The sequence below is a fragment of the Tyto alba genome, unplaced genomic scaffold (assembly GCF_018691265.1).
Source record: "Tyto alba isolate M040663 unplaced genomic scaffold, T.alba_DEE_v4.0 Super-Scaffold_1000006, whole genome shotgun sequence".
Lineage (NCBI taxonomy): Eukaryota > Metazoa > Chordata > Aves > Strigiformes > Tytonidae > Tyto > Tyto alba.
Window position 1 is genome coordinate 3,843,566 of NW_024881272.1, and position 27,942 is coordinate 3,871,507.

General features: G+C 42.2%; 2 protein-coding genes across 11 annotated transcripts in view; both read right to left on the bottom strand.

The window, feature by feature from the left end:
- Positions 1–14,552, bottom strand: part of DHX9 (DExH-box helicase 9) — a 28,610-nt gene extending 14,058 nt beyond the window's left edge. For 2 of the 4 annotated variants that reach the window (XM_042808467.1, XM_042808458.1), the window contains exons 1-14: positions 14,349–14,552; positions 12,293–12,433; positions 10,909–11,020; positions 10,533–10,633; positions 9,999–10,144; positions 6,743–6,789; positions 5,940–6,076; positions 5,246–5,335; positions 4,989–5,150; positions 3,563–3,640; positions 3,061–3,252; positions 2,414–2,555; positions 1,800–1,882; positions 416–572 (exon numbers count right to left, since the gene is read on the bottom strand). In XM_042808467.1, coding sequence (XP_042664401.1) covers positions 416–572; positions 1,800–1,882; positions 2,414–2,555; positions 3,061–3,252; positions 3,563–3,640; positions 4,989–5,150; positions 5,246–5,335; positions 5,940–6,076; positions 6,743–6,789; positions 9,999–10,144; positions 10,533–10,633; positions 10,909–11,020; positions 12,293–12,433; positions 14,349–14,459 — 1,699 coding nt within the window. In that variant the 5' untranslated portion in view covers positions 14,460–14,552. Of the gene's footprint in view, positions 1–415; positions 573–1,799; positions 1,883–2,413; positions 2,556–3,060; positions 3,253–3,562; positions 3,641–4,988; positions 5,151–5,245; positions 5,336–5,939; positions 6,077–6,742; positions 6,790–7,823; positions 7,938–9,998; positions 10,145–10,532; positions 10,634–10,908; positions 11,021–12,292; positions 12,434–13,028; positions 13,128–14,348 lie in introns of those variants that run through there. The other 2 variants (XM_042808473.1, XM_042808478.1) reach the window with 2 other exon arrangements.
- Positions 14,553–15,432: 880 nt separating this feature from the next.
- On the bottom strand, positions 15,433–27,596 carry NPL (N-acetylneuraminate pyruvate lyase). Of its 7 annotated transcripts, none has more exons than XM_033005801.2 (12): positions 27,013–27,596; positions 26,118–26,190; positions 24,415–24,488; positions 23,178–23,265; positions 21,999–22,056; positions 21,833–21,908; positions 20,453–20,545; positions 19,471–19,619; positions 19,235–19,281; positions 18,372–18,456; positions 17,508–17,547; positions 15,433–16,109 (listed from the first exon to the last, which is right to left on the bottom strand). In XM_033005801.2, the coding sequence occupies exons 2-12, from the start codon at positions 26,180–26,182 to the stop codon at positions 15,958–15,960; spliced, it is 927 nt and encodes a 308-aa protein (XP_032861692.1). In that variant the 5' UTR covers positions 26,183–26,190; positions 27,013–27,596; the 3' UTR covers positions 15,433–15,957. The 7 variants fall into 7 exon arrangements, with proteins under 7 accessions (XP_032861692.1, XP_032861691.1, XP_032861689.1 ...); XM_033005800.2 differs by lacking the exon at positions 27,013–27,596 and adding an exon at positions 26,607–26,648; XM_033005798.2 differs by lacking the exon at positions 27,013–27,596 and adding an exon at positions 26,461–26,598.
- Between the last annotated feature and the right edge of the window lie 346 nt (positions 27,597–27,942).

Sequence of the window (27,942 nt, forward strand, 5' to 3'; positions counted from 1 at the left end):
TTTGTTTTGTTTTAATACTGGCTGATTTAAAGCTATTTCCATTATTCCTAATATCACAGACAACTGATCTGAAACACCACAGCTTGATGATTACTATCTCATTCTGCAATGGAAAATATCCCCAAGTGGTGGTACTTTACTGTGGGGGGGTGAAGGGGTTTGTGATTTTTTTAATTGGGGAGGGGTGTTGGGGGGTGGGCAGTGTGGTGGTTGTCGTATTATTTGCTTGTTTGTGTTTTTAAATCAAATGGTGCTATGAAATGGTTCACTGTTATGGACTTATTTACCCAGGGTAAACCACATCTGTAAAATTTAACAATGCAAAAGAAATGTGTATCTTGCTGTCCCCATAATCCTGAAGCATATGGCTGATAAAAACCTAAAGCAGTTCCTGAAAGTGTAACCAATGATTTACCTTGGACAGGGTAGGTCCTACCAAAGACCTCAACGATAGGACAGTTGAGGAAGTATTCACAAAACATACTAGTATCGATGGTGGCAGACATGAGGATAACCCTGATTTCAGGATATGCCTGGACTACATCTCTCAGCACCACCAAAAGAAAGTCAGTCTGCATATAAAGAGAATAAGAGCATTATTAATTTCCTACCCATAAAAAGCAGCATCTTCCCAAGAGACTAGAAGAAATTACACAGACATGCACATTTACTGAGCAGGAGCTTTGCTGGACAAGAGAAGTAACAAGTATCACAAAAATGTTCTATAACCAGCAACAGCTGTTAGTGTTTAATTCTGAAAATACTGCAATTCCTGGGATAAGTGAATTTTAGGATGTCCAGTGTAAAGAAGGTTTGTTCTTTTATCAGAATGAAACAAACAAAAGAAAATCATTCAAAAACCATTTCTTTCCTTCCTAACAATACATTAGGACCTAAAGTCTTTTTAAATTTGGTTTAACTATAAAGTAGCCATAGTTCAATTAAATAAATAGGAGTGACTCAGTGGAGTTCTATGCGAAGTTTTACAGTTCTGTTTAAACATGACAATTATTTAGTTTTGCCATGCAGTTCAGCAGGTCCCTAGTTCAACAGACAGAATTCCAATCTCATTTAATACTTCCAAACTTGTATTTTACATCATTAATATAAACTTAATAGACGAAGAGATGCTTCAGAAAAGTCTGCATTGCAATTCCATCCAAATGAGTCCCAAGATTCTGACAAAACAAGCTTAAACATCATGTCAAAAAATAGTGGTTTCTCTCATTCTTCGTGTGGCAAAGCTGAAAACCATATGGAAGAATCAAAGGGACAGAAAATGTTTCTCATTTCTTAAATTACATACAATCCCTCCCCTAATGCTATTATCAACTTGTTGTATTCTTCCTCCTGTCAAAACCAAATTTAAATATATCACTATCAAGATCACAACTTCTGTAAATACCACTGCTGTTCTGTTACAGTAATACAACATTGTCAGTTGAAAAATTACTCCAAAGTAAAAGTGACGTTCAGCATACTCTCACATTTGGACAAGAAGTGCTTGTACTGTGGTGTTCTATTTTCCAGAGAGGACCTGGGACATAGAAAGAGATCTTAACCAGAAAAAAGACATAGGGCAGCAAGGAAGCACAGGTCCTTGCTTTTCTAACCAGGTCAGAAGTAATCAAGAGAAGAGTTTCTAAAAACCTTATCAAAGACGGAAAACTGACATATATGGCATTTAGTAAGATACAGAGTTTCCTTTCACGTGTTAGCTATTACACAAGAACACACAGAGAAGTTAAACAGAACAGAAGCATAGAGAGAAACAGGATTGTAATCACCAGCTAACTCACGTTAATGTCTCTCTCATGGATCTCATCAACGATAACATGACTAATGCCACGGATCCCAGCCTCCACCTTTCTCAGAAGAACACCTTAAACAGACAAAATAGTTAAACGTTCATGTAAGTAACAGCTCAGTTTTTCCCCCCAGCCCCTGCCATTTCAGCAACAAGTTGCACTGGTTTAAAAAAAAAAAAAAAAAAAAAAAAATCAGGTGTGCAGGCTGCTCAGCACCTTTTACAAACCCATCTTCATTTGCCATGCTTTTATTTGTACACGTGATGGCAAGAGTATGAAGTATTACTACTAGAGACTCCTTGTTTCCCATCCAGTACTGCTTCCCCTTCTGTCTTTTAAGGTCAATCAATATATAGCAATTTTACCTCTTCAAGCTATTACTTCTGTGTGGTATCAGACCTGTGTTATCATACTTCTGAACAACAATCTTAATCTTTCTTTGCACAACAGCATGTCAGCAAACTTCTACCAAACCCCACCTTTTGAATCTTTTTAAACAGACTTTCTAAACATTTTAATCTAACCGTATTTCTGCTTTTGCTGCTAATTCAAAAAATTCAGACCCATAAGTAATAAGCTCCAAACATTGACAAAACAATACAGACCTACAGTGCAGAACATCATACTGGCATGGGGCCGAGGGAGCACAGACTCAAATCGCACGCTGTATCCGCAGCTTTGCCCAGGTTGTTCTCCTCTCTCGTATGACACACGCTCTGCTACAGAAACCGCACTAATCCTCCGAGGCTGAGGAGTGAAAAAGTTTTCCCTGACTTAATGATAAGGTTTTATAAGTTTATCAGAACACCACTGAAAACAAGAAAGTAAATTGTAAATGCTATAGGTGTCCCATCCTAAGATTTCTTTACAGAGTAGTCATTAAACAGTGATATCTGTAACAGCAGGCTTTTTTCTTTTGAAATGGTTAATTCTACACAGAAAATTACCAAGGAGGGATATAAGGAGATACGGGAACTACCAGCTGGCATTTGCCAAATTGTTTCCCCTTGGTCTGACAAAAAGTTTTCACCTGGGCAAGGTACAAGCCAGATTATCCCAACTGTAGACACATGAAAGAATAACACTCAAAAATATACATGATGCTGAGGTTTCTCCTACATGTAGTACCAAGGAGATACTTTTATGAACAATGTCCTCTAAGGATAATCAGATTTCTCAACATATCCTAATAGGTGATATCTAGCATCTGATCACAAAACATAAGTGGTTGCATTTGTAACGTATTCCTCACCTGTGTCACTACTATGTTGCACTCTGCAGCTCTGTTGGTTTTGATGTATTCATCCAGGATGTACTGTGGTACCTGCGTGGTTTTGCCACAACCAGTGGCACCACGAATGACAACAACAGAATTGTGATGGATTGCATCCAGAATCTCATTTTCAAAATTCTTCACAGGTAAGGCCTCTCTCTCTCGCTGGATCTGGAAAAAAAATCCAGCATGTTTCCAAAAACCAACCTATTCTGCTCCACATCCATACTTTGTCTCAGTCTTCTATACAGGTTTTGCTTACGCAAAGGAAAAACAGTGTAAGAACAAACCACAGCTTGAATTTTTTCCTTACACAGTGCAACACGTCCCCACGTCCATCCCAGTGTAACACCCAGCACTTCTGAAAACTTGGTGTGTGTTACTACCGAAATCCAGTCTTACACACTTTGTATACAGTATATTCAACCTCTTCTGGAAAAAGACTAGCACAAGCACACCATGTCACAGGAAGCACACTTACCCTTTGTAGTTCTTGATCCTGCTCCAAACGGTACATGAAATCACTTTTTAAATCCACGCTTATTTGCTCTGGAGTGAGCTGTAAATGCAAGACATTGTTTGGAGGCTTTTTGGCCCCTCTGATTATCTATAGCATAACTTAAATGAAAAAATCAGTCACACCAACATGATTCCAAATACCAGTAAAGGATCATTTCCTACATAACTCCCTGAAATCAGTTATGCCTGTAAGCTAATTTATTTCATTCTTTCCAGTGTGTTAAAATTAAATGGCCATCCTGCAAAGAAGTTTCTCAGAAAGATCCAAAATACCCAAACAGACTGACTGTTAAAATACTTCAACTGCTTGAGAAATGTACTCTATTCAGCAGTAAGCCAATGAGATACTTAGATGATCAGTCAGACAGAAGTTTTAAACGTAAGGAATGAAATAACATAAGCACGTAACCACTCACAGAACGGTAGCTGAAAAGGGAAAAATGGACAGAGAGGGAAATATATCAGGCAACTCTTGTATTTTAACTAAGAAATAATTCTAAAAAAATTCAACTTTGTTACCAAAGGGCTAATTGGTTTTACTGAAAAGAAGTTAGCTGCACCACAGCTGGCACACAGAAGTCCTACTGAGATTTGAAGCCAGCTCGATTTGCAATGTCCATAAATATACTGATATGTGTTTTAAGCAGCAACATTCAAATTTACATCAGTTCCCTTATTTTTTAAATCAATATATAACAATCAATGCTAAATTAATGTAATTTATGGATAAAACTGTAGTCAAAATTAGTATTAAATTATTATTTTGGTCATAAGTATTCTGGTTCCCTGTTGTAGGAAACTGAAGTTCCTGGCCCGAGATCTTTTCCAACCAGGTTATACCAGTGGCCAAATTATGCCTCTGGACTTGGCAATCTTTTTCCCTTTCTCCTCATTTAATCATGCCAGATTGCTGCTTTTCATTTGTTCTGTGGTGCATGGGACTATAAATGACAAAAAACCCAAGCAGGCTGATTGTGCAGTGACACGGGCTTGGAGCAGTTCCTCCTCCCAGAAAAGGAAGTCCTAGCATGGAAATATGGGAAAGAGGCTAGCGAATTAAATGGCATGCCCATATGCTTACCTTGTAATTTCAATTAGAACTTTGTATGGGCTGCACAATAGCAGACAAAAAGTAGAACAAAGCAAAGAATTGGGACCCCCAAGACACTGCTGCTCAAGAACCTAATAAAATATGAAGTAAATACAAAGAATCTCCTACCAATGAAAAGACTCCCTTCCTCCAGGTCAAGAAGGGAAGAAATTTTATCAGTGGACTGTTTTCTCCTTTGGAATAGCTCACACTTTAAATCCTGGGGTAAAAAAAGCATTTAAAAGTTCTGGAAGCATAGGGAAAAAAAACAACAAATCCATTTTTTAAGCTATCTTACATTTGCCAGAGGACCTTCATCAATATTGCAGCCGGTCCAGGGGTTCCAGTTGGAATGAGGTGGTGACCATGGAACAACTCCCATATGACTTTCCCTCTGCGATGGTTCAAAATGGGCCAACTTTCCAACATTAATCTGAACTGGATTAGTGGGATCTTCAGGCTATAAATACAAAGGCAAAGTGGGCAAAGGGAGATAGATGTATTAAATGAGGAGGCCTGATGATAAATACTGGAGTATATGAACCACACACTCACCAAAGGCACAATCTCCAGAGACAGTTCCCGTACAGTCTTTTGTAGTTGATTCTCTAAGTCAGGAGACAGCACCACCTCATAGGGTTCCACCTATTAAATGTTTAAAAACTACACATTGATATACGCAAAAAGATGGGCAATGGAAGCCAGAACTGCAAGGCTACCTAGAGAGTACGCTCAACCATCAAACATGAAACAAGGCCAAAGAGAAAGTTCACATTCTTGAAACATTTTGCTGACTTTTCATCCAACAAGAATGAAATTCCTGTAGAATATTTTTAAATATCTGAATTTAATTTCAGAGGAAAACATTCCCAAACTTCTAACCAAATACCAAAAATAATACTCATGTGCCAGAGAATGAAACCAAGCAGTCAAGAATTGCACATAGCATAAACAGATATGTTTAAGTTTGCAAAAAATTTATACTGAAAAAAGCATTTGTTACAAATCTTATCTCATTTAATAGACTGTAAAACTAGTTTACTGCTCCATTCACATACACACAGCTATATTTCTGATCCAAATCACTGGCCAGAACACAAACAGTTGCAGATCTAAAGAGTCAAAATTGTTATTAAGTCATAATCTGTTGAATATTGAAAGCAAACTCTAACTCACCCATCTTTATAAGCGAGTGCTTGTGTGTTATTATAGTGAAAGCAACAACTTCTGACCCTTCTACCAAACTCACCGATTCTCCTTCTTTTTTCTTTGTCTGTCCAGAATAAGGCTCTATGACACCAAGATGGTAGAGCTGTCTAACCAAGGAAAGGGCACAGGACTGTGCTGCCAGCTTTTTGTTTGATCCATGCTCACGACTGAAAATCCCTGCAGCACACAAAGTTCAGAGCTGTAGTAGCTAATGAGTCAAACAGCTTCCACAGAAGATACTACTCTGAAGTGGGCTGACTGCTCACACAGGACAGGTTTCATGGAAAGAGTCTCAAATCATGATAAATCCAGAGTTCTAACATAAAGCCCAGCCAGGCCCCTGCCTCAGCCGACTCACAGCAGCTGTGTAACATTACTTAGCAATTTTCTGGGAAACTCCTGTGAAGTTTTTTCTGCATTTAGTGCCCAAGGAAGTATGATTATCCTACACCACCCAGCCACAGCATACAAATTTCACAGCAAACTCTACATAAATGGGTATGGTATGGACAGCACGCTCATTGCCTGGGAACATACTAACCACCTGTATTTCTCAGATATGTGAGGAACAAGTAATTAAGACAAACAAAACCTATTCTACATCACAAGAATTTCTTCATGCTGAGAAAAAAGACTAGTGGATGCATGTAACAGACAAGCACTAGAACACAACAAGTACAGCATGCAGAAAAAATATTTAATGTCAGGAAACAAACATGAACCTTCACCTCTAGAAGTGGCTCCAACACGTGACTATGGAAGTCTGCACCCACAAGTATGACCTGTTCCTCTGTACCAACACCCATCTCTTGCTAAGATAAAAAAATAAATAGGAACACTTACTTCTGCCAAGCTGCTTCACATAAATGTTCATTTCTGCAATAAAGCTCCTGTAAAAGAAAGAGAGAACACAAAGGTACAATTACCAATAGCTGGCACTGACACTGCAAAAACAGCCACGCTTACCAATTTTTCTACACAAAGATCTGTCCCCTCAGTCAGGGACCCTCAACTCATCAACGGCCAAGGCAAAATATTACTGCTTTTAGTCCCTTTAACCCCAAGTTAGTAGGTAACAGATTTGCCATCAATAGAACCAGTAGATCTGTTAAGAAGAGTCCTGCAAATGCCACCATGCAGCACTGAAATCTCAAGCCACTTTATTAGGAACCATGCTCTGTGCTAAGTTGAAGGCAACAATTATAAAGTAGACAGCACGTTAATGTAACATTATCGTGCATCCCGCTGTACCATTAACTGTATCCCACAGTATACTAACATAACCCACCAGTAGACTGGGTTTATTAACTCAGATGCAACACTTAATACAGCTAACCTGGGTTTTGTCACACATTTGGCCAGCTCAGAGCACAGACAAAACTAAACCAGGTCATTTTGTCAAAGGTCATTAAATATATCTGCACAGAAGGAGACCGAATACCTGAATTTTCATGAAGCCCTTACTGCCATAACTCTCGGAACAGCATACTGTCAAAAGTAACTCTGCACAGCATATGTAATAGTTTGCCTAATAAGCATCTAACCAATTCATTTAAAGGTCAACTGGTATATTAATTTAGGCTTAAAAAAAATGAGAAAGCCTTTTGTCAACAGAGGATGATGGAAACCAAGATCCATGTTTTTAAGGATCACAAACCTAAGCCTCTATTTGCACGGATTAAAAATTAAAGCCAAATTCTTATAAGACAGGGTTTAAACTGGAAAATGTGATTCAGGATGTAATACTGGGATTTATCAGACTGAGCTCCTCTTTGAAAACTATGCCTTGGCACTTCCACAGCTGCAGGCAGAGCCTTGCATCTGTGTCCTTCATTTCTTGCTGTAAACAAAACAACAAACAAAGGTTAAGTGAGGGATTTAAATTTCAAATTAGAACTCCTTCCTGTACTACTAGTGAACTGACCTTCAGGCACAGTGGCTTCATGGATGGAAGGCCACTGGCTTTCAGGGACACAACAGCCAACTAAGGCACCGATGACAGTATGTTTCTCAGCCAGGCCTACAGTCAGCATTCAGTCTCATTCTCCTCCACCTAAGGGGAGAACAGCAACACCAGAAATCAGTTCGCAGCAGAATCCCACGTGATGGTTTAGCACAGCCTCAGCAGCCCATGTGTGAACACGCTCAGATCTTTGGTGTCGCTCGCTGCTACCATCTTCAGCGGGAACACAAGGAGGCAAAGGCATCCCACGCTCCCGATAGAATCCCAGAAGAGAAAAGCCACATCCCATCCCTTAATATTTAGTTCATACTTCGTGTATGAGGAGAGCCATGTTTATATTTACAATTTAGACCCTCCTCTTGTAATTAAAGCAAAGCTTCTGAATTCAAATTTTCCAGCTATTACCAGGTTCTTATACCATGTGACTATGATTAACCGACAACAAAAATACATTTTGTCTTTAAAAGCCTCTGAGAGCAAGACTGTTACTTCTGGTATAAACATCATTACTTTAGAAAGAAAGTATCGGATTGGTAAGATACATGGCAACTGGTATTTCTTAAAATAAATAAATAAATAAACATTCAAACAACAAACTATATTACTGTCCTCAAAACTCCAAAAGCATCTGAAATTATTCCTCTCCTGTTATACATACCAAAAGGATTAAATCTAACAGTTTGCCCACTCTCAATGACTGCTAGAACACATCAGGATTGTTTCACGCCTATCCAGTCATTTGCAGCAGACTCTTAGTTCCCCCCCTTCTGCCATTCCATCCAGGGCAATTCACACAAGCTTTCCTGGATGTAGTAAATGGGAAACTCTGAAATGCTCTCCCGAAGCACAATAAATGGGCTGAGAAACATACTGTCATCTACGGCCATTTCATTCTGCTCAAGGCTATATGCATTTAAATACACCGGGTTTAATGCTTTTACCTGCAGAAGGCATAACAAAACGATCAGCACAAATAATGTGCAAGTTACAGAATAAAAGAAGTGCTCAAGAACTATGTCAGCAACATTTTTACATTATTTAAAATTCCTAGTACTGTACAAACTGATTTTTTTATGTTAGTCATTTAAGGGAAAGAAATGTCCTTGCCTGAAAACATAAATGGAGATGAGTGACTTGAAGACAGGTTTTAAATGAGAATTTAGAACTTTCTGACACCAATGCACATATTTTAGATGTTCTAAATGCTTGCAAGACTTAAAAACAAAAGAATACCAGAAGTTCTGCAAGTGAGACTCTCATGAAAGACTGTAATAAGAAAATTCACTTGTCTATCTTAAAAAAAAAAAAAAAACAAAACTACCAAATTCTCATAGAATACAAATTTATATAATGCAAAAAACCCCCAACGTCCAACCCAACAAGAATCCAGCAGCAGCAGCATGCCATTGTTTCTGACCACAAAAAATAATTGTATTTCACAACAAATAATACAACGTCCTAAAGTTTTGATGATTTATAAAGACTATTCAAAACAAGAGTAAAAAAATCAAACTCATCAATTCTTTATGCACAATCTGTTATGTGTTATTTTCATCTGGGAGAAGCACATGTGAATTTTCTGATGGAACGGGCAGAAAGTCAAAAAAGAGTAATACCCAGCTGGTTTCAACTGAAATTTAAGACCCTTAAAACTCCTTCAGGGAGATTCTGCCAAACTAATTTTTCCAGTAAAAGATTCTGCTGCCAAAAAATGCTAATTGTAATAAAAATATAAATAAAATGTCCTTAAAGCACATTTCTACATGAGCAGATGTAAACATATTTAAGATCTATTCAAAATGTGCAAAGGCAACTACAGTACTACAAACAATTACTGCCAGCAATTGAGCACTCTTTCCATTCAAACTGACACCTCAACAGTGAGCTAGCGTGCAGCAATAGTTTTAAAAACTGCACATCCATGAAAAAAAGTTAGACAGAAATTTCTTCAGAGACACTCAGATCTTGGCACCGAGGCTCATCACCCCCGTTTCAAGATTTAGGGATGTTGTTCCTGGTAAAGAACACTGCTTTCTCAAATGGCACTAAGGAGCACTGGAAATAAGTGTCATTAGCCACTGTCACCGAAAATATTTCTAACCCTTCATATACAGAAAGTGACTAAAACTACCAAACCTGTTGTGATCAGGCCCCATTTCCGTGTATTTATATTCTTCCTGAATCTTCTCCTTTTGGAAAAACTGGTTCAGACGTGCCTTGGCATTTTCCAAGGTCCAATTCCCATGAAGATTAGCATTTAAATCCACTTCTGACTCTGCAGTCTAATATTCAAAAAAAAGTATCATTTACCGGTCTCTAACTAGATTTCAGCTATACACATTCTTAAAACAAATCTTTAAAATAACTTGTCTAGACGCTATAAAATAATTAAGACATTACAGAAAATGCTAAAAAGTCTTCGGTATTTCCTTATTTTCACATCTATACAAACAATTGGATATTCACAATTTCCAGAGTGATTTATATTGTTCTTAGCTTAAACAAATTACCTTTGTTGAAAGTCAGCAAATAAATCTGCAGCTTAAATTACAACCAACAGCAAAATACCAAATGAAAACCGTAAGCTTGATTATAAGTGTTAATAACAAACTAAAGGGAGTGAAAGATACCTGTTTTAGAACTAAAGGAGAATTCCATAATATGACTTACTTCCTGCACTTCTTGATCCTCCTTCTTTGAATAATAATCTTTCAAACTTGCACCCCGATCCCACTGAACTCCACAACTGCCACAGTTTCCAGGTGCTGCACCTGGAAAAACAAAACAAAAACAACAAAAAAAAAACACAATAAAATAATTCTCCCCAAACATGTTCTTAGCAATGGAGACGGTATTGTCTGGCAACCTTGACAGGACACGACCAGTCCCTCAGATCTCATGCAGTCATTCAGACCTCTTCCTCAACACTGCAAGTTCTGCCTTCTGTCTGTATAATTATGCTATTTGAAAGAAAAAAAGCCACACTCCAATCTACATGCATATGTTACATCCACATACAGGTAAATGACAGTTTTCACAGACTCACCTATTTCAGACTCTATAATCAAATGTGGAGGAAGGGGTCCACCCAAAGTAGAACTGGAACCAGTAACCTCTCTAGCTGCTTCACGTGCATCAGGGGTATCACCAGCTGCTGGCTAGGAGAGAGAATGAAGGGAAATATCAGTCCATTCATACAGAGTAAGTCTTTCTACTCTTCAGCTAGGAAACTGTTCAGGCAGTTTAAAGAGATCATGCATCAGTTATGCAATAGTTACCCCCAGTAGTAAACCCCAACAGTAACACCCTTTTAAAAACTGAAAAAAAGTACTATTTCTGAATATTTGGCTTTCTGTGCATGTTCTATAAAAGGATTTGCAACCAACAAGTAGCCCTGACTTACTGAAGTTCAGCAATTAATATCAACTGTTTGAGAACCCAGGGAAAAATAACAGATGCTGGTCCCTATTGTATATCCAAGGGAACTCAAATATACTTTATGAATGTAGGAAAAAAAAAGGCAGTAAGAAAACATTAATATATTTAGGAAAGGACAAAATTATGGTTAATCATTACAATTTGAATGCTTCCCATTTTGAGATGTGTATGTTTAGCTAACTGATCACACCATCCCCTGCTTTATTAAAGACACAGAACATGCTATCCCTATTTAGAACCCAGCCATGCAGCACAACACAATGCCATGAAACTAACTGCTACATCAGAAACAGTATGCATTCTGTTACCGTAGGGCTTCACCTTGGCTAATGACGCAGGGACACTCCTTCCACTGATCAAACTATGCACCTTATGCCTTTAATGAGGCACTAGAAGATGACTCTTTCCTCCCAACAGTGTAATATGTAGCTTCATGCTTTATTTACTGTTCTCTAAAACTGCTGTAAAGATAGTTACCCTCCTCCTCAGTTTTATGTGATAGTCATTGCTGATACTTGCATGGTTCATAAAACAGGATCCATAAAAGCAGTGATCCTGCAACACACATGAGGAGCTATAGCAGAAAACCTTTACAGTTATTAAATGCCAAATTTTCAATGACTAGTTTGAGATGTCTATTTTTTTATTTTATTTTTTTAAAGGACACATTATTATATACCATAACACACATTTAAAACAATTCCCACTGTCAGGTGTGAATACTTGGCACGTTTAAAGTCAGGCTGCACCTTACAGGAACTCTGAATTCTTATCAACAGTTCTGCAGACAAACATGCTGCTGTTTTTAAGAGATCACCCTACAACATCCATTTTATGTATTCCAGCTTTCCAGCACTGCAAGCAGAAGTCCTGCACGTTCACTCTCCTTCACCACACACGGGTGCCAGACTAAACTGCAGGGATGAAATGCAACCAGGTGCACAGCACTGCAATCAAAGATTAGCCTTTGTTAAGGAGAAAGAGTAGCTTACTCCAAAAGCAGGAATTTCATCTCTCTTCATTTCATTCACCCGAATCAAGTAATTGATAAAGTCTCGAGCAGCATTGCTCTGCGCATCTTTCTTGTTGGTGGAATTGCCCATGCCAATGTAGTTAAAGCCTTCCACTCGAACCTTCAAATAAAAATACAGATCTGAGGCACGTACAAGTGAAAGCGTCTTGAAAACCAGTAATGCTTAAACACCACACTACAGTTGCTAATAAGTGCAGGAGAAATATTATTACTAAGTGTTGTTACATGAACATTATACATATCTAGAAATATTTCTGTAAAGTCTGAATGTATACTTTAGATGTATTAAAGAAAACACCCACAATCCATCCTCAGAGAGCAGAAGTGTTTCCTAAAACCTTGTTGAAGAAAATGAGTTGGCATAGGAAGGGATAGTGCCAACACACAGCAGCAAACTCTGCCCAGGCTCACTGTTCCTCAGCCTTAACACCGAACCCTCAGACAAGAAGGATAGGAGTGAGCTTGTGTGTCCTCTACCGTAGCTCCACGTTATTACAGCTAACGAGACTGAATGTATTTCATAAACTTCGAGCCAAGCTTTAGAGCAGCATCCTGCCAGCTTACCTGAACTGGCTGCTGCAAAACTTTTTCACAGGAAGTTTATTCAAAATTCAGACTAACCAGATATTTTACACCTGCTCTTCTGCAACGCTGCCTCTCATCTTAGACAGTTACTGTCCTTCTTTTACACTTACCATCAGCAACTCCATTTCATTTCAGCTTCACTTAGGTAGACCACTTATGCATTTCTGATTTCCACTCTTCACTCTGCTGGCCATGTGAACAGCTTTTTACTATAGTTAGTCGTTGTTAAAAAAAAAGTAAGATGACTTCGCATATGTCATTCCAGCTAGGTATCCAGAGTTTTGTACACCACTAACGCCAGACTGCTGAATCGCATCAGTCATCAATACCTTTTTTCTCATCAAGTAACACACTCCACCAGTATTTCGCTGAACGGGTTCCAAACAACTAGCTTCCACTTTCAGCAGACTATCAATCTACAAACAGTAACCATACCGGATTTACAACCATTGTACCAGACTGAAAATTAGCAATAGAGAATACTTTAGTGAGCTCTATCCTTTCACCTATTAAGTTTCTATGGATGTCCATGGGACATCAACACACAAAAACCAGAACGTAAGCATCCATACAACATCACCTGAGCAATGCTCAATCTCAGATATAATACCTTTAAAATTGGTTTAATACCACTGTGCTTCTCAGTTTTGTTATTGGTGGGGAAAGTGAATGGGGGAGGAAGGTTGTCACAACAAATTCAAGGTATTTAGTGCAAATTTATGGCATCGCTCACAAACTAACCCATCCTGCCTGTGGCCTTGCATTTAGCCTCAGCTCCTCCTCAGAGCCAACCTGTATTCAAAGCTCTCTGTGGGCACATACACAATATCTGGAGCCAGGACCACAGTAATATCACAGCCGCGCACAGACCAGCAGCCGATCCAACAGGAATTTTTAAATACGTCCCAATTCAAGATCAACAGAGGACCAAAGCTCTCCATGGAGGTGACACGCAGTAGCCTCGCCGACAATTTTAACAGCAAGAAGGGTCATGCACGCAGTGTAAAACCAACTCCTTCCCATCGCCAGAGCGTCGCACCAGGGTGCTTTATCCTCACAAAGCCGCGACGCGCGTTTTGCACCGCGCACCAGATGCCTTGGACGCTTCGGCTGCAAAATGACCAAGCGCCCCCCCCCCCCCCCCCCCCGCCCCCGCCACCTGCCCTCCCCAAGCGCTTCCCGCCCAAAGCCCGGCAGCCCCCCCAGAGCCCGGACCGCCCTCAAGCAGCCCCCCCAGAGCCCGGACCGCCCTCGGGCAGCCCCCCCAGAGCCCGGACCGCCCTCAAGCAGCCCCCCCAGAGCCCGGACCGCCCTCGGGCAGCCCCCCAGAGCCCGGACCGCCCTCGGGCAGCCCCCCCAGAGCCCGGACCGCCCCCGGGCACCCCCCGCCCTCCTCCTCAGGGGCGCCGGCGAGGCGGCGGGGCCCGCACCTCGCAGAGGAAGGTTTGTCGGCTGCGGCCGCCGCCGGCGCGGATCTCGTAGGCCGGCGTGACCCTCCTCCTCCCGCACCAGGCGTACAAGTAATTCTTCACGTCCCCCATGGCTGCGGCCGGAGTTGGGGAGCGGGGTGGGGGGATGAAGCGAGGGCACCGGCCAGGCCGCGGCCCGCCCGCTCCTCCCGCTGCCGGCCTCAGGGTGGCGGCTGCGCATGCGCGGCGGCGGCTGAGGGAGATGGCGGTGCGAGTGGCTGCCCTCGGTTCCCCCGGGGCTGCTGAAAGGCTTCAGCGGCGCGAAGCGCTCCCAGGTTTCACAGAGCCCGTGTTGGAGCAAAGCGATGGAGCCCCGCCAGGTTAATTCACTCCTTACCTACGCACCATTTACCTGTGCCCTGCACTGAGCTACTCAGCAACTCACAATTTGCAGGGCAGTGCTAATACTTATTTTTAAGAGGGCCTAGCGAGCAATTCCTGTGTCTTCGGAGGACATGGGGCCCCATGGGCCTTGGCTGTCCCGGTCCCACAGCCGGGGCCTAGCCGGCCTCGGCACTACCCACAGCACCTGGGGCTGGCTTCCCTCTCCCCTCCCTTACCTCTCAAAGAAGACCTCTCCTAAATTTCTTACAAATTCAAGGGCAGGGGGAAGGAAGCCTTTATTACTGTGTGTTCTTTGTTCAGTGGTTATGCAGCGAGAGGAAGTTTGTAGGATTTTCTATGCTCTTCTGTTACAAAAAGTCAACAGTATGCCTCTGCATTTCCCCCCTTTTTCCAAACATCCAGTGCAATCATTTTTGCACCTGAGTGCTGTCAGGATGTATTAGCTCAGCAGTAGCGAGCTTGGGACCTCACGTTTGTCAGACAGAAGTACTGTCAGACAGAAGTACTGTCAGACAGTAAGAGCCCAAGCTGGCAGAGAGGGGTAAGTCCAGGGTGCAAAAGAGGGCCTTCTGGTTTGACAGCAGGTGACTTTCTAACATGTAAAGACGGTATTCTGCACTGCAATATAGAGATGTATTGGGGCTTTATGTTTGTCCCAAGGAAAAATGAAGAAGTATCTGCTCATGAGAGAGCCAAAAGCTTTCTGCTGCAAAAGGTTGTTTTAATTAATTTTGCATTAAGTGAAAGCGTACAAAGACAATGAGATCAGACAAACCCAGGATTTTATATGCACATTCAGTGTCCCAATGACTTTGCAACAAACAGTAAAATACCCATCTGAGCAAACAGTGTCATGCCAGTGTTAAAAAAGTGCTGGAGATAACTTACAAAGGGAGAGGACAAAACATGATCTGGCTAGAGAGCTGGTGGAGACAGACCTTCCTCCTCTCTAGATAAGTCAGTATCCTCCATCTGGGAAAAATCTGCCTTTTTTATTAAAAGATACCAGCTAGTTCTGGAATGTGCAAAGTTCCGGGCGAGGAGAGTAAAGTTACACAAAAAGGTAGCTACTTGTGCACCAAAGAAACCAGCCCTAAGAGGAAGGGGCTCAGGCATATTGTCTATTCCCTGAAAGAAATTGCAGCCCATCATGTGGGGAACGTGCCACATGACAGTGAATCCCAGAAAAGGAGCCTCCACTTCCAGATCAACATGGAAATGAACATCAGTTGCCATCAGGCCACACAATGCTATCCAGCTTGGCTTTGGCCTTGACGATGAACTCCTCAGAGGCATCAATGAGTGGAAGCCGCGGAGGTCCCATGGGAATGCCAGAAACAAAAGTCATGACAGCTTTAGTCTGTGCAACACCAAAACCTGGGTGGACAAAAGCAAAATTAGGACATTTACAGATCATTTTGCTTAAAGCAGTCTCCATACAGGTGCCCAAAAAAGCAGCAGCATAAAGCTCCTGTGTAATCAGGCATAAACCAGGTTTTAAGCATTTCTCGGGAGTGAGAACATTTAACTAAGAAGAGATGATTTTGCTTGCAGACAGGGAAGACATTACAGTAAAAATTATGCCTACTTGTTAGATTTATTTATTATACCATTAGCTTCCCTCCTAAAGATACCGAGCAGGAGTATATTCTTAGATATGCACTTTACAAACAACTGTGCCAGTTTTACAGATAACCAGGGCTGTATGTGTGTCCCTTTCTCCTCATCAAAATGTACTGCCACGCAGCCCTGACAACAGAAGGTGTGAGTCCTCCACAGCTAAAGCAAGTGGAAATCAGGCCACTTCCAACTTACCTTCACTGGTAGGCTGAGCTGTCCCAGCCAATTTGTCATCACAGTGACCCAGGTGTGGGCAGCCTCATAGCTATTCCCTGGTGCAGACTCACATAAAGCCAAGCCCTGAGAGCAGTAATGTCTTGCTGGCATGTGACAATGACATTGGGTACCAGTTCAAACCACCATGGGAAACTTCAGGGGGCCTCTGTCCATAGCTCAAGACTCCTTATGTACCTCTGAAAATTCAGTGTTTGCCTCTTCATCTTTAAGGCTAAATAATGATGCATTTCCTCTGACTTTTAACCCAAGAAATACAATCAAGCACTAAAGCTCAGCTAGATTCATTGGGGCTTGCATATGTATAGCAAAACCACAGTGAACAGCTCTCTGCATGAAGTGAAAACCATGAAATATCCAATTCAGTCTCTCTACACTAATCTGATTTGGTTGTTTTTAATTTATTTTTATATTAAAACTTGGTTTTGTCTCTAAATATCATTCACTGTAACATCTTTTGGCCTTGTAGAGGCTTGAACAGTTACTCTTAAATTATAGCAAGGCAGGAGAAACAAGCATCAGAGTGGTTTTCGTACTGGAGCACCACCATTTTAGAAAAATGACTCTGTAGAAATAAAGCTAGAAATGAGCTTTTGGAGACAGAACAAAAAAAAAAAAAAAAAGAAAGAAAGAAAAAACAGGCCACAGAGAGTCAGGATAAGAAAAAGGATAAATCACAGCTTTATAGCTGTGAGATTTCACAGAAAGGAGGAAGGAAGTGAGTGGAATCTGGCGGGGATGCTTGGTCAGCTCCCTTTGTTGGGCTCCCAGCTGCTACTAACTCAGGAAACGGCATACGCAACATTTTCTCACTGCAGAATCTTTCAGAAGGAAGTTCTGAGGGTACAACTACAACAATTTCTGGAGCGCTAAGCCTGCATTTTTAGATATAATGAGGGAAACAGGCAGTGTAGGACTTACCTAGTTTGATGACAAAGTTAAGAAATTCCCCCGTGAGAAACTAGAAAAGACAGACAGTGGTTTATTAACTCCTTTAATTTTTAAGATGTAAAAGCATCTAGAGCTATTATGATATTTACATCTTAGACAATTGTTGCACAGCTTCGAGAAAAGCCTTTGGCCACCTGGCCAGTCTATGGGAAATACTAATTGAATTCCATTGGAATAGGGGAGGGAGGGATGGATAGAAGAAAACCATCACTCCCTCTCAGTCTGTCACTCATGTTTAAGCTGTCCCTCACTGCAAGCAGTCTGAGAACACTGGTAAGTCTCAGTATCAGGCTCTAAAGGTTTACAAATCTGAATATCCACTGCCTCGTGAAGAGACTTCCCAGAAGAGATCACCTTTCAGACATCTTTCAGACTTTCATCCTGCATGCCTCAAGTGTCCCATAAAAACATTGCATATAGATTGTATACTGACTGCTCAGAACTCCTCACAAATCTTCAAGCTGCGCTAAGACCCAAGAAGGGTCAAGGCAGAGCTGATTTGGGACAGCTTTCTGCCCTACATCATGTAAGGCATCCCCAGAATATCCTAGTCAAGGGGCTTGGTTCATGGAAAAGGGCCAGGCTGTTGCTCACTCTGCATAGATGAATTAGAGAGCTGAAGGGTAACTAAGGCAGATCTTGGTTAGAAGTTAATAAGGACTGGTTGGAAAGATGAGGAGAGATGAATAACAAGCAGGAAGGTTGGAGCTGAAAGAAGTTTGCTTTAATAAAGCTACCTCAGGGTATGGACGACAAAACCACATGGAAAACAGCCCTAGTAAAGCTAGAGGAGAAAGAAGGCTGCTCCTGGTGGGCACATTGAAGATTCTGTACCTGATACTTCCGTGCTAACACAAGGTCTGGCTTTGCAAAGGCTTGCAACATCAGATTGGTTTTTCGGCCCAAATAGTTATACGTACTGCCAAAAAAAAACCAAACCAAAACTGGAATTGGTAAATGTGAAGGAGGAGCTTAGAACTACCGAAACAAAAGAAGTAGCCACAGGCTTTTGCTGTTGTCATTCTAAGAATGTCATTATTATGACAGAGATTCATGCAATCTATGTGTGGTTTATACTGTCAAGCATCTGAAGTATGCCAAGCTCTACGGAAGAGTTTGGAGAGCAGATTTCTCTTCCCAGTTCTCTCCAAATGGTACTGCTTTTCAAAATTAGAAGGACACAGTTAGGCAACAGGGAAGGTCAATCACTTAATTTTCCAGTTGCTTGTTCACTTAATGGATCATCTACACAAGAACAGATATCATACTGTAATTCATCTAAGTAGCCTGGTAGGAGGGGCAAAAGCCAAATCAAAAATTAAATTCCTCACAGACTTCTCATGTGAACTAATGATTCTAACCTTTCTGGTTTTGGTTCCTTACCCATATAATGAAGACAACAGTGATTCTCTACTTCAGGAAAGTTGCTGGGAGGATAAAGGAATATGTTGAAACCTTTGGGTCAGTTTACAGACTGCAGCAAAAATCACCCAAATGAACATTGTCTGAGATCCCAGGTTACAGACTGTCCCATGGCTAACAGTGGAGCTAGCTTACCTGCCTGCTTGCTGCTGTACAGCCCTACCCTGCAAAATCCTCCACTGGGGTGACAAAAGATAGAGAATTTCTGTGCAGATAGTAGAAGATACAACAATACAGTGTGTGTGTCGAGGGGAAGCAGTCCAAGCCATACTGACCTTCCAACTGCTCCACTTGCCCCTATTGCCAGTGCACTCAATAGATGCTAGTTTGGGGGGGGGGAGGGGGAGAAAAAAAAATATTTTTACTTCACATAACAAAATAAACAAAAACAAGAGGTGGTGGGAGGGTGCAGCGAAGCTACCTGGCACTGAATGTCCAGGGTTACTTTTTTCCCCAAGGCTGAAGCAAGAGAATGCCATAGAATAAATAATTTTTAAGAGGAGCCTCTTACCTCATCCACCCCGTAAAGAAATGCGAACTGTTCTCTCTCATTCTTGTTTATACACTGTGCAAAGTCCAAGAGGTCTGTGTCACTGAACTTCACACCCTGGAAGGTGGGGATCAGCTCTTTTATTCCATCCAGCAACTCTTCAACACGAACTGTGCAGAACAGCAATCTCATATGAAGAAACACACCTCTGTTCTGGGAGATTTTCCTATCTTGTCCCCAAGAGGGAGACTTACTATTTTGCAAGTTGTGCATTTTCTGGCCTAAGCCTAGTAAACTACGTAGCTCTAAAACAACCAGTAGGACAACTTCAGCGTGATTATTTCCCAGAGTTATACAACAGACATCTTTCCACCCTCCTTGAAGCATTCCTTTTACCAGATCAGAAGGGAAAAACTCTGGAAAGTCTAGGAATGAACTGACAACACATTTAAGAATAAATACAAATTCGTACGCACAGAAGCACCACATAACCTGCTGTCTAGAGCAAGTAACCAAAGATCTGTATTCTATTCATCATTCCTCTACTAAATAATAAAGCTTGAGAAGGTGGTTTCACACATAATTTACTAGCAGGCAGGACTACGCAGTCAGAGTACACAAAGAGAGATGGTGGTCACTATCTTGCAAAAAATCAGGATTCCACTCTGGTTATCCAAGGCAATTCTCTATCCTGGTCCACACTAATTGCAAGGCCACAGTCAGCATCGCCTCCTCTGTCCCACTTGTTCAGTACTCATAAGCTGTGACTTTTTTCCAATGAAGAGGAATTCAATTTATTTTCCAGTCTTGTATTCACCTCCCATTTTTGGAAAGGATCCTTTCCACTACATCTGGCATGTGACGAGAGCTGAGGCCACATACCTGGTACAGCAGATTAATCACTGATGACTACTTTGCTGGTAGACTAATTGCACCAGCCACTGGGATTACGCAGGTTGCTATGAGCCTAGGAAGCTCAGGAAGCTGACTAAGCAGTACTTACTCTTCACACCCGTCAGAGGAGGAATGTGATAATAATAAAATGGAACCGCAGGGGCTTCAGATGCAACCTTCTGTAAGAAAGCAATCAGCTCATCTGGAAGAAAACAAGCAAGTACCCCCGTATGAGAAGGAAACTATCTGTAGTGAAAGACAGCTCAGATTCACAGCAGCCAGGGTCTGTGGAGAGGCCACCTACAGTTTGCAAACCATACACAGCAAGTCATACAAAAACCTTCGCACATCATAAAAAATGAAATCTAACTATCAAAACTCAGTGGAAGACCTTAAGGAAAGCAAAGATATTTATTTTAAACCAAACCGATTTCAGTAACTCACACTCATTCTCATACAGATGTAACTCATGAATGCTCTCACACATGCAAGACCTGTGTGCCAAAGCGGTCTCACCAGGATCACTTGCATGCAATGCAGAGGACAAGGGATCAAGTTCAGATTCACCCCCCTGAGGCACTGCCCGATGGTGATGATGGACGACAGGGTTTTGGATCACTTTTTTGTACTGTTTTAGGAATCAAAAGAGTTATAAAGGTTGACGTTCTTCTGAGAATCTTGTTCACTTCATCCTTCATAGATCTTAGGCAATCTTTCCATTGGCATAGCAGGAAGAGGAATGGCAAAAAACAACGTGCTGAAACCTCACTGCCATCCTACTACTATCAGCGAGGTCTTGCGTTGATCTCTGTGCTGTTCCTCTGTGCATACCAGTTTGATTGCCACTGATTGTGTCCTTGACTGTCAATACCAGCCATTCTGGCAATCCACTCTGGTTTCTTTTGGTGCTTTCATATGAAGATTTCCATTCATAATTCATTCAGACAACTTTTACCATTTCTATTACAAACCTCCACTTCATGTGGTTCTTTTATATTATGTTCATTATATCAAAAGCAAAACACTCAATTTATCAGTTCTGAGGTAACCTTAGGTGCACGAAACCAAAGGGGACCAACCTCAGCAACAAGAGGTTACTGAGTATCAGTGTAGCCTGTGTTTATCAACTTGGTGGGTGTCCAGCAAGGGTCAGCGTGGAACCAACAGCTTTGATCAAGCATGAACTCCATACTGTCTATTCAGAAGTCAGACTAGTTAACTACTCTTTCCATAAGCAACTCTTCTTTTTCAAGAGGCTAACAGAATACAACCCAAAAGACATCCTTCTCACTTCTTACTGGGAGAATTCTGATATCTCCCATCTTTAAAAATGTTTCTGCAAGGTTGTGCTTTTGCGTGGCACAGGTGTGCAAACATTATCACTGGAATATTTTCCAAAGAAAGAAGACATCTCTAATTCTTTAAGTTATCTTAGGTTTGGAGGGCAATATAAAAGGCCTCAGCAAGTCTGGCAATCACATCTACTCACCTTTGTTTGTGGGTTTGAAGAAGAAGGGGGCTATTACAGCAATACCACTAGCACCTATGGCTGCTGCGTGTCTTGCCTATAAAAGAGAGAATGGAAAGCACCTGAAGGTACATCTGCTTTATATTTATTACACACATAGCGAAAAGGAATGGTATCGTATACACACCAGCTCTTGGGACTCGGGCAGACTCAGTGCTCCCACATGAATGATCACATGATCCAATCTGCACAAGAACACATTCAAGAGGTTTGGGGAGGTTTTCAATGATGGTGAAAAACACCAGTCTGCTAAAATGAATTGCTTCAGATCAGGGAGCCACAGAACAAGAACTTCACTGAGCTAGATTAAACCTTAAAGGGATTTGAACCTGGGTTGACCTGATGAGCAGACATACAGAGAAAATGCCAACAGTGGCGTGACGGAAAAAAAAAATACATTTGCAAATATGAAACATGTGTGACTCCTGGCTGTTGTATTTGCAAGGCTGTCAGGAGGGACAAATTTTAGTATTTTATTAAAACATTAAGGATTTAAGAGGAAGCTGGGAAAAGGAAAGAATATCAAAGCATCTGTGCTTTCTAAACCAATTGCTCTGCAGAACAGTAGAGTTCAACCTCACAGCAGCACCTTTGACTGCTTGTCTGCTCCTGCCAAGGCAACCTCCTGGGTTCCAGCCCATCAGTCCCTTTGCTGTGTTTCTCCTTTATATTCCCACAGACTGTGAGCCTTCACACCAGTTTATTTCTGCTCATTATCCTTCTCACCCAAAACACCTCCTCCTCTCCACATCCTCAGTCACAGCAACTAAGAAGGTAGCAGCAGTGAGTGATACGAGACTATGACAGGGTACAAGAGATGGAGAATGGAGCAGCAATTGGGTACACAGCTGCAGAGCCGGATTGAATTCCTTCTTCTGTCACTGACTTTGTATCTTTAGGGAAGCACCAAAACACCTCAGCTTCCCCCCTACCAAATCATTTAATATATTAAAAGCTTCAGAAATGCTCACAGGGCATGAATAGGGAGATTGCCCTTTACTTTCATTCCTTCCCAGGAATAAGCAAAGGGCACAGCCCTTTTTATCCCCAGAGTCCTTTTTTGTCCTTCTGCCTCTCAGCATACCAAATAGAGGGACTCTTACAAGCTCTCTAAGCAGCAGAAATGGACACCAGCTAACTGGCAGTAACAAAACCACTGACTTCTGTGATAAAGGAGCTGAGGAACAAAGCCCAACAACAAAATACTCCACAAAAAAAAAAAAAAGTCATCAGCAGATGTGGCTTTGCAATCAGGCATGCCTACATCACGAGAGCTGGAACCCCCTGTTCACTTTCAGCTACTCACTTGTCTTTTCCTTGGCACACCCATTCTTCTGCCAACTGCTTCCTCTCCTGGCTGTTAAGGGACAGTCCTTCTCCTGTTGTGCCGTTCACTGTTTCAACACAACACAACACACTTGCTGCGGCCCGGCCTACATGCATTGGTTTTACTGAAGGCAAGAACTGACACTTTTTATGATATTAAACATAAATATTTTTCCCCCAACTTATTTTAAGATAGCAATGGTCCGCACCAGCATTTGCAAGGGGATTGCAGTGTTATCGTCATTATACGCTTGTGTCGGAAACCTGGGTGTTTCAGGATCAGCAGCTTTGCAAGGGAGGAAGCAGAATCAGCTGCTGCAACTGGGAAACTGTCCCCCCAGCACCTCCTCTCCAGCAGACACTACCTCCTTCTCCCAGGGGTGAGTTGGGCTATGACAAGTGCACAAGGGGATGCCCAACTAACCAGGCAGCGTGATTGTCTGTCCTCCACCCCAAGGAAACAGCCTGACCTGAAATTTTGTGTCTCCGTCATGAGCGGAACCATGTGTGTTACCTGGGCTAAAGCACCCCTGGAAAACAACGAGGTGTCGCTATGTTCAGTCACAAACAGATTAAAATGAGATTGCTGAAGTCACTGCCACGCTCTGCTCTGCATCCTGGCACTCTTTTGACGGAAGTTTTGAACCAAAATCTTATCACTGACTGCAGCTTACTTAACTATGCCAAGCTATGAATAGAAGTGGTTTAGCAGATGCTGTATTCTCCACCCAGCCACCCCTGCTGCCCCCGCAGCAGTCCCTGAGGTGGAGGCAGAACAGAGAGATGGGAGCAGTGACCACCCTGGTATCACCCAGCGCACCACAGGTCTCCTAAAGAAGCCCATTTGGTTTTGATGAGCTCACTGAATTCTCTGGACTCCTGAGCTGCTGTTTTGTTTAACCAGGTGATTGTATCTCATCCAGGAAAATGGGAGACTCATTCAGCTGAGTCTTCTCTGCCAACACAGCATTATCCATTCATCTCTGGGAACATCACTGTATGAAGGCAACACTTATTTTATCCCACACAGACATGGGGTGGAGGCAAAAGCAGATGCCTTAAGTATTGCTTACGCTCTCTCCACTGATGAATATAAATGTCTAGGATGATCCCACATCCACAGTCCCTCCTGCTACAGCTCTTATCAGGCAAGATATTATAGGATTGTCATCCAGGCAAAAGGGATGTAACAAAGTTTCTCTCAAAAAAACACTTACCAAAGACATTCTTCACATTTTGCTCATTTACCAGATAATCCACATATTTATGAATCACCGAAAGGTTAATTTGTCTGAAATGAAAGGAACAGCAGCAACCTTACAAGCCTCAGCAGCCATCTCTACCCACAGTTATCTTAAACTTAGAGACTAAGAAAACAATTAAAAAATGACATGTCTTTTTGAAGCCGTGCATTTGTACACACAGAAATTACCCCTACGTATGATACCCTCAGCATGTGTTTAACATTTCAGGCAACAGTTCAGTTCTGAATTATTTCTTCCAGTTTCTCTTCCTCCTGACAAGTAGTTCACTGTTCCAACCTTTTATCTCAATTGTTAATTGTTGCAGGCTCATCACAGCAAAGAACTTTCATGGGGAGGTATGAGAGAACAAGAGGCACTCAAACATTTTTTGACTACTGAGGGAAACAGGAATCCTCTTGAGAGCACAAAGATATCTGTGCAAGTGCTGGCAAATAGTTAAACTATACTGGTAACTGCTGGACTCAGACCGTGAAATGGCATCTGCTGGATGTGACTTTGACCTCTCTCTGTCTCATTAAAGGATGAGGACAGCAACAGACTTCCCTGACAAACAGGGGAATTGAATTCTAGGTTTATCTGCTCTGCAGGACAAACTTATTTTGTTTATCAGTGTGTAATATTTTACCATTGTTTTCATTTGTCAAACATACAGACCAACCCTACAGTCTGGAAGTCCATTCTGGGTCCTCGTCTAGGTTCATGCATCACCTAAAATTTCATAATTGCTTTCACAGAACACATCTTATAAAGGCCACGCATTCCAGGCAGCGGGCCCAGATCACTCTCCAAATACCATGTTGCAATGAATTTGAGTAGTAATAAAAAATGAAATCGGAAATAATTTTCCTTTAAAGCAAGGAACGCAGCAGTGACTGTAATGCAAATGAGTTCCCTGACTGAGCCAGAACCATGCTTTACAGCACTTTTCAAAAGTAAAGGATCACTTTCAGAGGACTATACTACCAAATCTCCACCGTCTCCCTCAGAAACACATACAGATCCTGACACATCCCCCATCAGAGAAGCTCAGGGTCCTTTGCTGACTCCAAACAACTCTGTCTTGCAACATCAAGATGCAGTAGGGAGGACATCTGTTTATCAACACTGCTTTGAGGAAGGCCAAATTTCAACTTTTGAGTCAATGTTATTTTCAGAACTGTGCAGTCCTTGCAATATTTTCATCTGGTTTAGACTAATTCCATGCAGACATATATACACATGAATGCATTTAGCTAGGGTAAAGAAAAGTCTAAAAGGACATCAGATTTTGACAATTAGTCCCTAGCTCTCAAGAGCTGTTCTGAAGTAGGACTGTGATTTGCCTTAACATGGGAAAATACTGCAATACTCTATGTAAGTAACCTTACTATGATTTAATTTGCACCTACAAAAGCAATATAAAAAGTGATGGGAGACTGATCCAAACCCTCCAAACCCAGTCCTACAGCACTTGCTGGGCAACAGGAGGATGCAGAGAGTATGGGAACCCACTCTAGTGCTACTGGCACTGATCTAGTAGTTTCCCCATCCCACCAGATTTAAAAACAAAACCAAACCAACAGTTCTAGATAAGAAGGAAGATGGGGTTTTAAGGCAGGAGGATAAGCAGTGCAACTCTGACACTATGCCATGCTGTGATACAGGGTCATACTCACCCATCGGGAGTCATTGGAGTGACCGTGGCAGCTACGAGACCCTGCAACTTCTTTCCGGGTGTCATTGAGCTGTCTGGAAAAAGAAAGAGATAAAAATTACTACCATCTTTATTTATGTGGTGCTTGAACTAATTTCTGTTAACAACAAAACCGGGCAGGCAAAGCTCTGAAGAAGCGGACTTTGCAAGGGTGTTATTTTTAGTTCGAGAGAATGACTTGTCTTTTTGTTGTTGTTGAAAGAGCCGCTTATTGCAGCCAGCACCATCCCAGGACGGGACTGGGAGCACCGAGTCCAGTCACATTTCAGAGACATCCTCTGTTTCACCGTTCCTTTTCCACATACCGGTTGTGGTGTGGCACATAACGCCCGACAGCCTGGAAGGGAGGCCAGTTTTGCCGAGAACCGGGGCTCAGAACCCTCCCCCGGAGAAAAGGCAGAGGCCGGGGACCCGCCAGGCTGCCCCGCAACCCTCCCCGCAGCCCCCTCACCTCAGCCCGCCTCGCCCGGCCCCGCCGCGGCTGCGGGGCGGCCCCGCCGCCCGCCCGGCTCCGCCCCGGCCCCGCGCCGCGCTTCCGCGCCGCCATCTGAGGGAGGCGGGAGGCCGGAGGGAGCCGCCATCACCGGACAGCTCCCCACAGGAACCGGCGCCTCCTCGCCCGCCGCTTTCCCCCGTGGCTTCCTCTGGTGAGCCGCTAAAGCAGCCTCCCGTAACCCCCGCTCTGCAAGTCACGTTGAAGAGCTAAGGCTTGCTTGGGTTATTCATCACTGTCTGCAAGCGTTTAAAAATCAAATAAACTTTAAAAAATACATAACAGGGTGTAGAGGGAAGAGAGCTGGCGGCATTTCTGAGGAGACGCCGGGCTCTGACGCAGGCTTTACTGGAGGAACTGGTACCTGTGGTAGTCAGCGCCGCAGAGCATCACAGCAGGAAACCTTGAGGGGTTTGATTAACAGCTCGGAATTTCAGCAGGGATTTCTGCCCAGGCACGAGTCAGTGTTGAAAAAAAAAAAAAAAAAAAAAAAAAAAAAAAAAAAAAAAAAAAAAGAGGGTATCTTCTTGTTGATAGCTGAAAATAATGAGGGAAGCCTGGCTGCAAACTAGAAGTGTGTTTGGCTGAAGCGACTCGGGCTCAGCTCCCCTCTGGTTGTCTCTCCACACGCTCCGGAGCTGCACTGCTGTGATTAGCGGTGTCGAAATGCTCTCCCGGAGATGTCTGCTAGAGAGACGTGCACTGCACGGTGCAATGGAAAAACACATCTTCTGCAGTTCAGTGACACTGAACAAGGAGGATTTCAAAAGGCTCGTCGTGTTAAGTGAGGAAGCAAACCCACACTGCTTTGTCGTAAAGGGAACAAGCACCAAAGGGCATGTCAAAAGCTTGCGGAGGCCTGGGAACTGCAATAAAGAGCATCTCTGATTAAAAGATTATTTTTTCCTGAACAAATTAGTCAAATTTCATCTTTTCTCTGTTCCCAGACAAAACCAAAGGTGCAACTGGAGATGAAACCTAAAAGTACAGAGCAGTAATTTAAGGGTAAGCATCAAAATATTATCATTATCACAAAAGAAAATCCCATAACCCCAAAAATTCAGCATCATTCCAACTCATCTTACATCTCTGCATTTCTTTTAAGCGACAAACATGCATATTTCACCCTCAGGACCTCACATCTGTACTCAGCATCAAATTTAAAAGTTGGGGGATTGAAGAAATAAGCCAACCATTGATCTCTTTGTAAAGTAGAGGTCAGATTTATCTCTTCTATTCCTTGCCATAGTTATCTAGCTGCAAGTTCTACAGACAATAATTGTCTCTGAGGGAT

Coding starts and splice junctions, on each gene's coding strand:
- NPL (XM_033005798.2), bottom strand. Junction 19,620..20,452: donor TCCTCTGACGGGTGTGAAGA/GTAAGTACTGCT, acceptor TGTTCTGCACAG/TTCGTGTTGAAGAGTTGCTG. Junction 18,457..19,234: donor GCAAGTGGAGCAGTTGGAAG/GTCAGTATGGCT, acceptor TTTTTTTGGCAG/TACGTATAACTATTTGGGCC.